Source organism: Hipposideros armiger, unplaced genomic scaffold (genome assembly GCF_001890085.2).
Source record: "Hipposideros armiger isolate ML-2016 unplaced genomic scaffold, ASM189008v1 scaffold_320, whole genome shotgun sequence".
NCBI lineage: Eukaryota > Metazoa > Chordata > Mammalia > Chiroptera > Hipposideridae > Hipposideros > Hipposideros armiger.
In genome coordinates, this window is record NW_017731670.1 from 2,038,180 (window position 1) to 2,054,514 (window position 16,335).

The following is a 16,335-nucleotide window of genomic DNA, read 5'->3' on the forward strand; positions in this document are numbered from 1 at the left end:
TACGAATTGTTATATAATTGTTAAGTATGAATTTTTATATGCTGAGGCCCAACTCAGCATATATGTAAACTATTTTATTCTATAATTCTTTCTGACAAATCATATAATACATTCAACCAACATTCATGAATAATTAGAAGTTTTTTCAGAGAAAGACTAATACTTTATTTTTAAGAATTATTGATGTGTGTGTCACTTTATCTTATTCCCTGGGGTGTGGTATTTTTTAAGAAAATGTATTTTTTTCAAAATTTCCTTTTGATTTAATAGGGAAATGTTTCTTGCTAAGACAATGTGGAATATTCGTTTTTCTCCCAAGTTGGCCAGGGCCATACAATTGCTAGAACCTATGGCTTGAAGGAGGTAGATTTGTTTGTTTTCATTCTTTTTGATAATAGATTAATATTTTACCATGCATTTCTTTTTGAAATCCCTGGATTTACTGACCATGAAAGACAGCAAGTGATTCCCACACCCAGTAGGTAGGACTGAGTGGTAAAGAAAACTCGCTCATGCCTGCTTCGTGTTTGTAAAACAGAGGAACTCAAAATGGAAACAGGACGCTTTTATGTCTAATTGTTTCCATGTCTGCCAGTTCTGCCAGCACAGACCTCTATGTGCCATTTAATTTTAAATACCTCACCATTTCCCTAAGTACAGAAAACCCAGGAAAACAACAACAAATCTTGTATCTGTTTGTTTCTTCTAGGTTGGACGAATTGAAGACTTTCTATACCAATTAGAGGATAATTTCTTAAAAACTAAAAAACTGAGAATGGCTCGAAGGCAAAAAACAAAAATGAAGCGGCTTCAAAACATGCAGCAAAGCTAGTCACTTGGGGAGCAGGCGCTACCACAAGATGGCCCGGAGACAGGGGCAGTGACATCCTGCCAGCCTGACCGTGGTAGCTGCATAACTAAGGCCTGTTGCCAAGGGAATGAGATGGCACTCCCCTTGGCTCATCTTTGGCAAAGATGATCTATAATTCATGAATCCCAACTGGCAGCAATAAATGTTCTCAGCAAATTTGACTTGACTTTTGTTCAAATTCATTTTATTTAGTTAAATAGTTTATAAAATAGTCACTGCTGTCTCTTTTACCTGCCTTGTTCTTTAAAAATTGACTAAGGAATACCAAGACTACCCAAGTATGCTTATAGTGTAGTTGCATATTCATGTGCAGTTATTAAGAATGATCCACATACTACATACAGATATAGGCAAACAATATTAATGAAAATCTTAAAAATCATAAAACTGGGGCCGGCCAAGTGGCGCGATGGTTAAGAACGGGCTTGGGACGCCAGAGGGCCCCAGTTCAGATCCCACATATGAGGGCCAGTGACACTGCCCTCCACAGCTAAGATGCTGAACAACAGCTCAACCTGGAGCTGGGCTGCCATGAGTCGCCGGCGACGACGTAGGCTGCAGCCCCTGTGGGACTGGGTTGCCATGGGCTACCGTGTGTAGCCAGCAGCCAGCGTGAGCGGCCAGCGGTCGCAGTGACCGGCCGTCCAGAAGCCCGCGACTGATGTGCCTCGCCCGGGAAGAGCGCAATGATGGTGCCAACTTGGGCCGGTGAAGCAACGTCCTCCACAACTAGACTGAAGAACAAAATGACAGCAACTTGTCTGTTCCCCTTCCCCCAATTCCCCAGCACTGTTCCCATCCCCCCAATTCCCCAGTAAAAAATTTAAAAAAAAATCATAAAACTGATAATAGACTTTCTCAATCCTTATAAAGGTAGTTATAACTGTTATTGGTCGATGCTATCAGTTATCTCATTAAAAATCTTGATTCTTTCCTCTGGATCTTTTATATTCCCTCCCCTTCAATGATTCAACACAATGCACATATTTGACAAGATAGTGAGTCAATAGCCATTACTCAAGACCTCAGCTGACACCACCAAGGGGTATTAGAGATAGGGTAAGGAGGAGGAAGTCAGATACAGAGTAAAACAGGGAGGAAAACATAATTTTTAAAAGTAGTGTGAAAATGAATAGGATCTCAGAGTACACTGATAACAACATGAAAAGGAAAAGAGAAAATAAATACTTAGTGCTAAATGATTCTTTATAAAATGAGATTGCAAAGGAATCAGTTAACAATTTAGCCTTAAATGTATATTAGGTTTGTGTAGTCATAATTATGCAAGATATAAATATTTTCAAATATTGAAATAAAATAGGATCTTGGTTTCCCTGGGGACAATTTGCTTCATCTTATCTTTATCAAATAGTCCTCTGTTTTCTATCCAACTCCACCATCATTGCCACCAACTTCCCTCAGGTTAGTTATTAATACAATTGTAGTCAAAGACAGTAGAGTTTAAAAAACTCCTTTTTGTTTCTAAGCTCACACTAGCACCGCAAGTCAGTTCTGTTCTCATAATTTCTTTCTATGGACACTTAAATCTAGCCATCTGACCACTGATACTGTTATCACTTCTGACCATTTTTTTCATTGTCCAGGAATTTCCTATTATTAAAAAAAAATCCTTATAATATCGCTAAGAAATGAAGCTTATCAGCTTTGAATTTTAACTTTAGTATGAAAATTTTATTTTCCGAAAGGATTTCTACGTTCTGTAACAGTTTTTTGTGTTTGTTTTTTTAATTGCGTTGAAATCTTAGCACTGCCTGTTTGTTTACTTGGCTCTTTTCTGAAAGCCCTGCTGATATTCAATAGCTTTTCAATTGCTTTACATTTTTTTCTTGGAAAATTAGGGTTCTCTCATTCCACAGTACCTAAAAATTATATTTGAAAATAATATAAGTACAATTTTTAGATTATGGCTTTACTCTTTGATCATTTCCCCCAAATCCAATATTAAATATTCATTGGTTATTTTGGCTGGGGTTTGGGTAGGGAAAGGGGGACTGTTTTAGTTGGTCTTAGGAAGGATGATATAAAATAGGAATTCAAAACTTTCAAAGGTAACTTTTTTTCAGAAAAAATAATAATCAACATTCATAGCCCTTCAACAAGGTATCAAATCTTTAGAATCCTTAATAGGTGCAATAGGTGCAATAGGTACAATGTCCATAGGAATTAATTTTGCTCATGGTTTCCACATTACTGTCAAGGGCCTTCAAGAACAATAATGCAGCATAATTTACTGCACCTGACCTCCCATCCCTTGCTTTTAAGCCGTCTTCCAAGAAGGATTTGTAAAGCCATATTGTATTAGCAAAAAATCAATCAATCAATCAATACCAGAGAAAGCAAAGTTTACAAAAATAATTTCAGAGTGGTTATTTTATTTCAGCTTCACAATAATTTCCTCATGTATGCATTTCCTACATTTTACAATTGGACAAAGAGGGTTAAGACCTTGCGTGATTCCAAGACTTGTTCTGTCCTCTGCTAGCTATTTGAAATATGGTCCGTGGACCAACAACATAAGCATCATCTGGAAATTTGTGAGAAATGCAGGATTTTAAGCTCCTCCCCAGATCTACTGAATCAAAATCTGCTTCAGGGCATTTTGCTGTTGTGGGTTTGTATGTGTATGGGTTCAGAATATGCCACCCTAAAATATGCCATGTTGGCATATTGATTATTTTGAATTAAAGTTACTTGAGAAACAGCCAGTGTAAGAAGGACACTCAGATCTTCCTTCATCCCTCTGAGAGCAGGAAATAAATCTCTCATGTGAAAAATACCCTCCCTGTACCAGGAGAATAGAAGACATTTTTATTACCAGAGACAGAGAATTTAGGGCTGAGAAGGCTGTATAAACAAACCTTGTTAATTTTTCACCATTTATTGCCCCTCGCCCAAACCTTTCTGCCTTGTGAATTCTATAAAGATTTATTGTTTCTTTGTCTAAAAGGTATAAAAGCTTCCAGTTCTGGTCACTTTTTTCAGTCTCGTATATTCGTGGGCTCCCATAAGTACATAAATACCATATTTTGCTGCGTATAATGCTCTCACATGTAAAATGCACACCCATGTTTTTGGCCCAAGTTTTCAGGGGAAAAAAATCTTTCGTTTTAACTTTTTTTTTTTTTTTCTTTTTTAGCTGAGCCATCCTATCACCTGTTGGCAGCTCAATGGCAACTCAGCTCAGGCCGTGCATCGAACAGCTGTTGCTCAGAGCGCAAACTCTTGCGCGAGCTCTTAACCAACTGAGCCACTCAGCCGGCTCTCGTTTAACTTTTTAATTAAAATTTTTATTTGCTTACATTTAGGTACTTGTTTTTTGTATTATAAAGGTATTTTAGCATTTATTTTTAAGATATTATGGTACAAGAAATTTTATGTACCTGTAAAAATTTATGATATTTATGCATCATAGAAGTCCAAGAACTCTTCATCATTGCAAGTTCATCATAAGTTCAACAAAACTGATTATCATATTCCAGGGTATTATTTTGTATATGGATATTGTTATTGATTTCTAGAGTTACACTTTTCTATAAGTATAAATAAAAGGTTTAAAACATTTATATAGATACGGAATTAGTACTACCCATGTATAATGTGCATCCTTATTTTTCCCTCACAAACTTGGGCAAAAAGTGTGCATTGTACATACAGCAAAATATAGTCATTAAATTTGTTTTTCTCCTGTTAATCAGTTTTTCTTATTACAGGAATGTCTCAGCCAAGAACCTCTGAGGGTAGAAGGGAATTTTTTTTCCTCCCCTACAAATGTTTGTTTTTCTCATCTTTTCAGTTTTAAACTTTTCAAATCTATGGAAAAGTGGCAAGAATACTACAATATAACATATGCCCTTCACACAGAATCCCCTGATTAGTAACATTTTGCCTTATTGCTTTCTCGTTGCCCCTTGTATGGCTCAATCATTCTCTCTTTCTCTCTCCCCAAGTAAAATCCATTTAACACATTCCAGGGAAAAACCAAATTGTTTCTTTTAATTAAATTACCTTATCATGAATACTATGCTAATTCCCCAATTGCTGGTCTAAATTTGTTCTCTGCATCAAATTAGGAAAGTGACCACAGTTACTTAGAAACTGCTGGGGAAGAGGCTATAGACAGCACACACCAACCACACTGTCCCCCTCTTCCTTTTCACTGCTGGCCTTTCTGTGGCATTTCTTTGATAGTCACAGCAAAGGTCAGCAGGGGCCAGGTCCTTGAAGAAGGGAAAGCAAGTAGCAAAGGCAAGATACTACCTCATAGCTAGTAATTCATACTTTCGTATATCTCCAAAGGTGGCAAATCTTTATTCTTTGAGAGGTGATGATTCAATTTTTATAAATAGCGAAAAATTACTCAGAACTCAAATTGGTGAACAAAGTCAGTGGTCAACTGAATAATGCTATTCTGTGTTCAAGATCATGTGTATCTGTGAAGTAATGGCACACATACAGGCAACTGCATTGAAATAAGCACAGCTTTCCAAGGTGACTCCACTGAAGAGAAACACGTGTATATCACTATCTACACGCCAGTATGTTTGTTTAAAAAATCTGTCTTGTCAGGCCCTTCTATATGCATCTAATAGAACAGAAAATTGGATAAATCAAAAACCTGTCTAGAAAGCAATTTGTCAATGTGTTTCATTAGCCCTAAAGATGTCTATACCTTTTGCCCTAATAATTTCACTTTTAGTAAACTATGCTGCAGGAATAATCAAATATGTGTTAAAAGATAAAAGTTAAAAGGTATTGATCACAGAGTTATTTTAAATAGAAACATGAAATGAACTCAACCAAAATTTTCCAACTTACATAATAGACTAAATGATTTATGACATTCTAACCAATGCTTAACCTAATAACATAAAATTTTATGATATTGAAAAAAAAGTAAGATATAAAACTATATACAGCACAATTATAATTAGGCTATAAAATATATGAATATAAAAAAACGGAAGGAAATACAATAAGATATAAAGAATGGTTCTCTTTAGTGGAGGCAGTTATGGGTGATTTTATTATCTTTTCCTTAATATATGCAATAAGTATATGTTACTTGATAATAAGAAAAAACATCTTTTAAAATATTCTTATTATCTAGTATCACTCTGTAGAGAAAGACCAATTCATATCAGCTTTTCTTTGCCTATTTACAAGAATATATATATATATATATATATTCTGATATTTGCATCACAGATAATTGTTGTTGCATAGATAAAGGCAAGAAGCATTTTATTTACAGAATTGTTTGTGGCATAAAATTTTTTAAGACTACCTCCACCAAACATCCCTGAGACACGCAGTCCAAAAGGTCACTCAAGTAACTATTGGGTTATCGGAAAAGTCATGACACATTTTTGCAACAAAATACATAGAAAAAATATGTCATGACTTTTTTAACAACCCAATATCACACAGAGCACCAATTATGGTGTGTTCTCTGCCTTTACAAATAATAACTTGATACCACATATGGGTTCTTCCTATCGCCCTTGCTTTTTTTGTTCCTCAAAGCTTTGTCCTCTGATTGTTTTGTTTCATTCTTTCCCTGTACTCACAGGATATCATCTTATAAAATATGATCACAGACCAAAGTCCTTTAAATCAAAATGTATTGAAAGTTGAGAGACCACCGACAGAGCAAAGCTTTGATTTACAGTGGCTTGATTCATTGAGATAGTGTGATGGAGTCCAAGTTCAATCAGATATTTCACAAGTTGCCTGATCCACTCAGCAGTTCCCTGAGCTCCTGGACATGGATACAAAGGACTATTGTGCAGTCTTGACAAGTAGCAGATTATCAGGATGAAATGTAATGACACCTAGGGGCAGGCACCTATTTTTGACAATCCATCCAAGGGAGGAAAAATCAGAAAACAGACCCAAAGAACATCCCAAAAGTTATCAATGTAAGCCTGTTCTGTTTGTGCCTTAATGAAAAGAAGCCAGAAATACACTTTCCGTGTATTCTTCAATAAATGGTATGAAAACTTGAAAACTAAATATTGGGTATGCTCTTTTGTTGTGATCTTCTATTGATCCAGGGCAATGTGCAGAACTAATATGCATTAATAATTCAGACTTTAACTTTCTTTTTAAATACATGTTTAGGGAAAGGCAAATATTTAGCGAGAAATGGAAAGACCAGACTCCTAGTACTGATAGCAAGTCCGCCTTTTCTCTGAGCATTGTACAACAGGTTTACAGTTATGAATAGCTATGTCAGGCCCTGCTTCCTTAAAACCAGAAGGGAAAAACTGGTGTAGCACAGCTATTAAATGTAAAACCCTAAGAACATTCCCTTTCACAGGTACCACTGAATTTGAGTTAGCTTATGATGATGGTAATCATAATGTGGAAAGCAAAATGAGTTTAGAGTTTGAAGAGCTGAGTTCAAGTCTTAACTGTTTTGTAAAATTGGATAATTCTTTCCTGACCTAATGAGGTCTCACTAAGGAGCAAATAAGATGAAATATGAAATGATTTTTAAACTCTGAAACAATAATACCTTGCCTTTGTTGACAACTCACTACAAGCCAGACATTGTCCTGTTTAGTCCTCACTACAAAACTGAGAAGGAAAATATTATATCTCTTTTTACAAGTGAGCAACCTGAGGCCCAGGAGACAAAGTAACTTCCATATAGCTAGAAAGTAGCAGAGCCAGAGTTGAACCCAGAGTTGGGATGTGGTACTCTGCCTCTCTGTGTTTTATCCTTGTGTTACTGTTTTTAAGACCTTGTGGGTCCCAGATAACATCAGCTTTACACATACCTGTGATTGCCCAAAAATGACCCCAAGAGCTTACTTTGTCCAAGGCAGTAGCCACTAGTCACATAGGACTATCTAGCTGTTGAAATGTGCCTAAGGAAACCAAAGAACTAATTTAAACTTTAATTTTTTTTAATTTAACTTTTTAAAGTTAAATTTAAAATCTGATACTCAATTCGGTTATTGGAAAACTCTCAAGTATACTTAAAACAACTTGGGTACGAAAATCTACTTTTTAACTATAAATTTTACGAAATTTAAGTACAGATCAAGTATTTCCAAAGAAAATTTTGTGCCCGAATTGAGAGGTTTCTGTAAATGCAAAATGATTCCAAAGACTTAGTATTTTAAAAAAGAATGTAGGGGGCCGGCCGAGTGGCATGATGGTTAAGAACTGGCTTGGGACGCCAGAGGGCCCCGGTTCGGATCCCACATATGAGGGCCAGTGACACTGCCCTCCACAGCTAAGATGCTGAACAACAGCTCAACCTGGAGCTGGGCTGCCGTGAGTCGCTGGCGATGGTGTAGGCTGCAGCCCCTGTGGCAGTGGGTTGCAAGGGCTACAGTGTGTAGCCAGCAGCCAGTGTGAGCGGCCAGCAGCCACAGTGAGCGGCCGTCCAGAGACCAGCGACTGATCTGCCTCACCTGGGAAGACTGCAATGATGGTGCCAACTTGGGCCAGTGAAGCAACGTCCTCCACAACTAGACTGAAGAACAAAATGACAGCAACTTGTCTGTTCCCCTTCCCCCAATTCCCCAGCACTGTTCCCATCTCCCCAATTCCCCAATAAAAATCTTTAAAAAACAAAAAGAATGTAGGGGTAGCCAGTTAACTCACTTGGTTAGAGCACAGTGCTCATAACACCAAGGTTGCCAGTTCAATTCCCACAGGAGCCACTGAGATGTGCCCTCCACAACTAGATTGAAACAACTATTTGTATTTGACTTGGAACTAATGGGTCCTGGAAAAACACACAGTTCCCCAATTTCAAAAACAAATAAATAAATAAATAAAAAGTTTAAAACAAAACCTTTAAAAAAAAAGAATGTAAAATATCTCAATAACTATTTTTGTACTGATTACATGTTGAAATGATAATATTTTGGCTATAGTAATTCCAAGAAAATATATTATTAAAAATTCGTTTCACCTGTTTCTTTTTACTGTAGCTACTAAACACTCAAAATTACATATATGGCTCACATTATATTTCTGCTGACCAGCACTGGCTTGGAAAAGATGTCAGCAGGCACTGGGAGCTCTCTCTTCCTCCTGGCAGGCAGGGCTATCAGAAACTTGGCCTCCCTACCCTAGCTGTAAGTTACTGTGGGCCCCTTACAGGTCCCCAAAGGCAAGGCAACTTGCTTTCCCAGACAACTGACCATGAAAGCCCTGGGTCCATTGTTGTCCCCCTTGATGAGTTTATTCTCATGTTTGCCTCTAAGTTGAGCAATCAACAAGAAGGCAGGTCCTGCTAGGGAATATATACCCCCAAATATATACCCCCAATGCATCCAGCACGGTGTCCTATACCCAGCACACTTTTCGTAGATGTCATGTACCTCATACCTTGTTGAACCTTGCTTTATGTTTCCCTAATAAAGCCTTTCTAACCCCTAGAACTGTAGGATTTGCTTTGCCTAATGACAGTGGTGACTACAATGGGACCCACCCACAAATATACAAATATTCCCACAGGGGCTCTTGGGAATATTTGGAGAGAAGGGTCCAAGGAAAAGACTAAACGTCCGGCTAATAGGAAGGCAGACACTCAAAGAGCACTGAGACTTGTGATCTTATTATAAATGTGACACATGTATACTTACCCCAGGAGAAGCCAAGGACATACTGGTTACATTTGTAACCACTGTCAGTCCCTTGAGTCACATTATCTTATAAAAACATAAGTGGCAGCAATGCGAAATTCCTGTACTAACTCACAATACTGCATTTAACCCTGAATAAAGCAGAAACACAACATTATTCATATACTCCAGGGACAAGGGACTCCCTATCCACTGTTGATGAGAAGATCCACCTCTGTGTATTGCGAATCAAACGTCTACTGAGAGTATCCAACTATGTGCAAGGAGGTAAAAAAAGATATTAGAACAGTAATGTGAAATCATGTAAAAAACACTGGGTTTTTCATTATGTGATCTGGGTCTGTTTCCTAATCTGAAACGATGATAATAGTCCTCCTATGGGTATTGAGAGCCTTAAATTGATTGTGTATTTTAATTGTCTAGACAGGGTGTGACACACACCAGAGACTTTAAATCTTAGTGCTCTCCCTCTGAGGGATAAAAGAGTGAAAAACAGTTCCTTCCCTGAAAGAGTGAACCCCATAGCAGTGGGGCAGATGGGCAGTAAGGCAATGCTGTAGCCAGCGGGGTAATTGTGTCCCTCTACAGTGACAGGAAGGAAGGAGGGGCCGCTGCTGCGTGTGCATGTGCGTGTGCGTGTGTGTGTGCGTGTGTGGGTTGTGTGGGGGGAGGGGGTGGGTGCGTGCGTGCGAACGTTAACGCAGGCCAACTAGAAGGCAGATGTTCAGAGGTAAGAGGGGGCAGGAGTGTGACACCAAAAATGTAAGAAACTGAACTGATAGGAAATGATGCCAGAACAAAAAATAGGAATGGCTTCCGTGAAAATAAAATTGCTCTCAGCTTGTTTTCTTGTCATTTGCGTTCCTCATAAACGTGTAGCACAGAAAAACCAATTATGAGCCGTGTTTTCAATAATCACAATTTTAAACTAAATATGTTTGCGCTTTGCCAGGATTCTAGATCTTTGTAAAATAAAAACTTGCCTTCTCCTTTTACGACTAGGTGTCTTTTTTTTTTCTGTTCTATCCCAAAATCTCAAATTTGTCCTGCCCGCTTTCTTGATTCCCATGGTCACTGCCATAGCTCAGGCTTCATATCCTCTTCCATGAGTTGTAATTATTCCTGATCATCCTCATTCTCCCAGTTTCTCCTTCCTCTAATCCCTCTGTGACATTGTGACCAGAACAGTCTTTCAGAATCCCACAAGTGTGGGCCGCTGCATTGCTACTCAAGTCATCAAGCAACCCATTTCCTCAGAATAGGCGAGACCACTTGGGACGGACGGAGACTTCAAGACCCAGTCCTGGTGAACTTCCGCCCATCTCTTGAGTAGCCCTACCCCAGACCACCCCGTATTTCAGCGGTACTGGGCATGACACTGCACTCTGACAATCTCCTGCCTTCCTACACCCTTTTCCTTCTTCTCTACTTGGCCTTCAAAGACCCAGATCAAAATGTCACTTATCCTTTAAACTTTCATCCATTCATTCTCCCTTGTTCAACCTCAAGCAGCTTTTACCACACTTTCTCAACATTCATAGAACACTTTGTTCATACCACTAGCATAACTCTAGTAAGTATGTATTGCATACACATTGTTTTCCTCCTTTACATGCATTGTGGACTTTTAGAGAAAAGGGGCTTTTCCTTTTGTTTATCCCCAAGCTTCCTTTAAAGTGTCCAGAATAGAGCAAATTGTCTGAAAATATTCACAGAAAGAAGAAAAACAGGTACAGTAAAAGAAGAAAAGAAAAAGAGAATGTTTCGCAATTGAGTTTAGAATTTATCACAATTGGTTTTTAGCCTCCTTCCCCGAGATGAAGTGGCTGTGCTGTGATCAAAAACAACCCATATTGTTTCTCTGAATGTCACTCACCCCATCTGCAAAACAGAAATAATAGTAATACATCTTACCTCCCTGGGACTGTTGTGGGAGTAAATGAATTGAAAGACCAGCTGTAAATTTTCAATTTTGAATTGAGTCCAAGGTCATTCCAGTTTTTCAAATGTATTTTTCAGAAAAGGAAAATTAGAAATTTGCTCTAAAATTTTGATTGAAAAAAATGTTCTCCTTTGTTGAATAATGATAGGAGATAAAACATGCCACAGTTCCAACTTATTCTCCTTTATTAATGAATTAAGCCACATCAAAAGGCAATAAAAAGGGTATAGGTATAATAGGCTCCTAAGAATCAGTCAAATTTTTATCAGTCATTTTCCCCCCATAAAATGAACACTTCTATTAAAATTATATTACATAAAAGCAGAATTTTAATGTGTGAAGATTCTTTAAAATCATGAGACCACCTGGTAAAAGGGAGGCTTAAAACTATTTTTGCCTTCATAGAAATTAGAAATGAAAGGAATACAGAAGTGAATGAAATTAGAAAATGCAAAGCCAAAATAGTCACAAAATAAAATGTGCTCCTCAAATGTGGAAGTATCAGGACATCCAACACAAGATGCCCATAGGTAAGAGTGTTAGGCTCTTGGTCAGCCGTGACCACGGGAACTGAGTTCTTCATGTGTAGAAAGATCACCTGGGTTATTCAGGAAGGCACAACTTCAAGTGAAGGAGCAATGTGGGACTAGACAACAAGAATTATGACATCACAGCATAGCTGAAAACATGAATTACTTGCCAACAAGCTATAGGCCTCAAGAGAGTGTCACAGTAGGCAAAAATACAATACAGTTCCAAGGGTGGTCACCCCAGATGAAAGCAGGCTTCTCAAAGAATAGGAAAAGAATGCTGTTGACAAAAGAATGTTCAAACCTATAGTAAAGTTTTATATGAGTTTATCTGGGCCAAATTTTTGAGGAAAAACCCAGGAGAAAGAACTCAACAGACTGAGAAAATGCTCTGGAAATGGCAGTTTTGCAGTTCCTTTTATGAATTTAGAATCAAAGGAGAAATTTTAAAGAAGGTTACACAAAACCCATTGCTGTTAGATGAAGGGGGCGGGAGAAAGCAAAATACCTCTTTTACATTGGTGAGTACAGGGTAGTTAAAAACCAACATTTACAGCACACAGAGATGGTGTGGGGGCGCAGGATAACAATGAGGGATTCTGTGGTCTCATGCTTTCGTGGTCTTACTCTCTGGTGCCTATGGTTGTGCCTTTGAGGGGTCTAGAAAAAAAAAATGACTCTGACATTTCAGAGGTATGTTATCCTAGATGCATAAGAACAATAGACAGGGCTCACTTAAGGTAAAGACTGACCTTTGCTAAAGAAGCTATAGGCCTGGGACGTGACTACCCACCACGGCCTCCCCAGTTAGGAGCCTGTGATCAGACCATCTTGTGTGGTTACTTTTGGTCATTGACCTTATGAGGCCGGCCATGTGGCAACTCCTCAGCTCCTCAGGTTTGTAACATAGCCCCTTTTTCGTTCACAATGCATTTGGTAAATTTGTATTGATAATCAAGCAAGCTGTGATGTCACTTTAAAAATAAGACTATGGCGATGAATAGAAAGCATTTCAAATTTAGAAGCATCGCAATAATAAGCATAAAACTTCATACACTGTATTTGTAAATAGTTGGGGGATGTGAATATTTGTCTTGATCCTCTCTGAGGAATTTCAATTTGAAAAACGAAAAATGTATGTGAGAACAAGGTTCTTCCAGGGTATAAGCTGAGCACCTTGGAGGGTGCATCGCCTGCCTCATTGTTCCCTGGGACACAGCTAAGGAAATCAGTTTTCTTACACCCACTCTCCCCCAGGTGTACTAGAAGAACTGGCTCTCCCAAGGATCTTCATTCACTGTTTAAGAGTCTTTTATAAACAGGAAAAATCTAGCTCAATGCATTCAATGTATTTAAGAAATCTACAAGGCCACAAATCACTATTATTATTACCTCCCTTTTGGATTTTTTACCTCACTGCCAGCCATCAATACTAACAACACTTTACATTGGAAAATCTGGTCCTAGTTCCCAAAGCATTAGCTCCTTTGATCTTCAGAACAACCCAGAGCCTCTTAGAGGAGTAGGTGCTGTGTTTTAATCACTTGGAGGGAAAGAGACTGTGAAGGGCTGAGTTTCTCATGTGCAAGGCTTTGGCAACGGGCTTAGGCTACAGATGGGCAGAGGGAGGGGAGACCAAGGCACAATGCTCCGAGCAGGGATTAAACATCCAAATCGGCAAGAGAACAGCTGTAGCCCCTTTACATCACAGTTTTAAAATTCTGAGCGTATAAGGAACTATAAAAATCACAAGTAGGCCCTGGATCATAACAGATGAATAAGGGATTTATAATCTTTAAACTGCAAGGAGAATGGCGTACATTTGTAACATTTCCTATTTTGATTACAATCATTGTCCTGAGAGCAGATTCATGTTGTGCCTTTTCTGATTCTTTTTGCAATCCATCACAAGGAGACAACAGAATGGGAGACAATAAACGCCTCTGTAACGTCAGACCTTTCTGTTTGGTTTTTCTTTTCTTTTTCTCTTTCTCTCTCTCTCTTTTGTTTTGGCTTTTTGTTTTGTTTTGCTTCCTTGTTTGTCATAATTTGAGTAGTCATTTTATATTGTACATTGTTGTATTTTATATTGTTAGCCTGTTAACCACTTCATTAACCTGAGAAGGGGAGATGGTCTGGACAATTAGCTCCCAGAATATTAAAAAGGTTAAAGCACAAAGCCTGCTGCTTAGTGCTTTTCATAAACTAGCTAAGGTATTAAATTCTGATGTCTTGTTCCAAGTTCCCAGCCTGTAATCATGAGAAATGGCACAAAGCAAGGCTCTTCCTGAATTGTTTTAAAATGACATTCTTCTTCTAATGCTTTTATGTCACATGCAGTTTATACGTCAATAAACCTTGGGGAAATTTCTACCCCTCCCTTCCTTACAACATTCTACTACAACAGAATGTCCTTTATTCCTTCATAGGGACTTTTTTCAGCTCAATCTATTTTCCTTTGTATTAAAAGAACTTCTATAAAATTGATAAAAAACCTCTATAACAACCAAAAAGTCTCTATTTTTCTAGAAATATACCATTCATGAAATGCAATGTGAAGATATCAGAGCTCATATTCAAGGAAACAAATACAAAAGGCTTAGACCCAGTGCCTCTGGGCTCTAGCCTGACTATTAACTATTATGGCCTGAAGTAGGGTCATAGCAGTGTGCGCCTACCTGTATTATTGTGCTATATGTACAACCATCTGGAAAACTATAGCTGCACCAATGCAAGAAAAAAAAAAGACATGAATTAAGTTACATTTTTCAGGTGTTATTCCAATCCCACAGTTGGGTAAATGCAAGGATGACCTAAAAATCCAGGAATTTCTAAATTAAAAAGGAAAAAATAACTTTTTCTTCTCTGTATTGATTATATTTTTCACTCTTGGTCCAGCTAGATTGCTTAGGCCAGCGGTTCTCAACCTTCCTAATGCCGCGACCCCTTAATACTGTTCCTCATGTTGTGGTGACCCCCAACTATAAAATTATTTTCGTTGCTACTCTATAACTGTAATTTTGCTACTGCTATGAATCGTAATGTAAATATCTTTTTGTGTTCCGATGGTCTTAGGCGACCCCTGTGAAAGGGTCGTTCGACCCCCAAAGGGTTCGCAAACCATAGGTTGAGAACCGCTGGCCTAGGCTTTTGTAACATAGAAAATATCAAGCATAAGAAACTGATAGCATGCCCATAGCTGAACTTACTTTATAGAATTACACTCCTATCCCCATCACCTATACTCCAGCTGCCCTTGGGTGGCTTTACACACAGGTGACATTTGGGGCCTATGGGGAGTTTCTCCTTGGAGACTGCAAAGCTTGGGGTAAATTATACCACCATGTGTAGCACAGCTAAGAGCTCATTAAAGCATTTCCACACAGTGCTTTGTGATGGATACGGCAGCCTCAGGAATTCCAGTTGGATATATAAACAGCTTCTTGTTGTTTGTTATTCTAACTGTGTCCATTATAAAAATGTAAATGATATGTATACTCTGTCTTCATTTGCATGTAAATTTGGCAAGCAGTATTGAAAAAAAAAGAAGTCTGGTCACCCACTTATTTTACCAATCACTATTCTTCTCAGACAATAGATTAACTCATTTGTTCATTCACTCATTTCTTCCACAAACATTTATTCTACATCTACTATGCAGTAGGCAGAGTGAGAGGGTAACAGGCATGAACTATACAAAGATGATAAGGAGATAGTCCCTACCCTCAAGGAGCATATGGTCTAGTGGGAAGAGAAATACTCACATATAAATTACCAGTATTATTTGTTTGTTAAGTGGTAGAATTTACATACAAATAAAATTCTGTCAGGAGACCCACACTGGCAGGTTTAACAGAGATGTTATTTGAGTTGCATTTTGAGGGATACATAGGACATTTCCAAATGGAGACAGTGTAAAGAACATCATTGCTAGAGGAAAGAGCAAAGACATGGAGAAGATGTGTCAAAGGAATGCAACTTTAGTTCTGTCCTAAGCAAAATGTACTTAAGTAAAGAAAATTCACTTTCTGTTGCCTCCCTTCCCCTTCCCTACATCACATAACACAGGTAAACAATACAAATAATGTAAAACTTTGCTTCTGTTTCTCTCTACTTTTATGAACAAAAATAAGATTTTGTGGGCCTGCCGAGTGGCGCGTTGGTTAAGAGCTGGCTTGGGACACCAGAGGGCCCCGGTTCAGATCCCACATATGAGGGCCAGTGACACTGCCCTCTACAGGTAAGATGCTGAACAACAGCTCAACCTGGAGCTGGGCTGCCGTGAGTCGCCAGCGACAGTGTAGGCTGCAGCCCCTGTGGCAGTGGGTTGCCATGGGCTACTGTGTGTAGCCAGCAGCCAGCATG

At 38.4% G+C, this 16,335-nt stretch overlaps 1 protein-coding gene across 1 annotated transcript in view; it reads left to right on the forward strand.

Moving 5' to 3' along the window:
* The window catches only part of SPATA16 (spermatogenesis associated 16), a 218,101-nt gene extending 217,089 nt beyond the window's left edge, over window positions 1-1,012 (forward strand). Inside the window, 1 exon segment of the mRNA XM_019660518.1 lies at window positions 710-1,012. Coding sequence (XP_019516063.1) covers window positions 710-832 — 123 coding nt within the window. The 3' untranslated portion in view covers window positions 833-1,012.
* The last annotated feature ends 15,323 nt before the right edge of the window (window positions 1,013-16,335 follow it).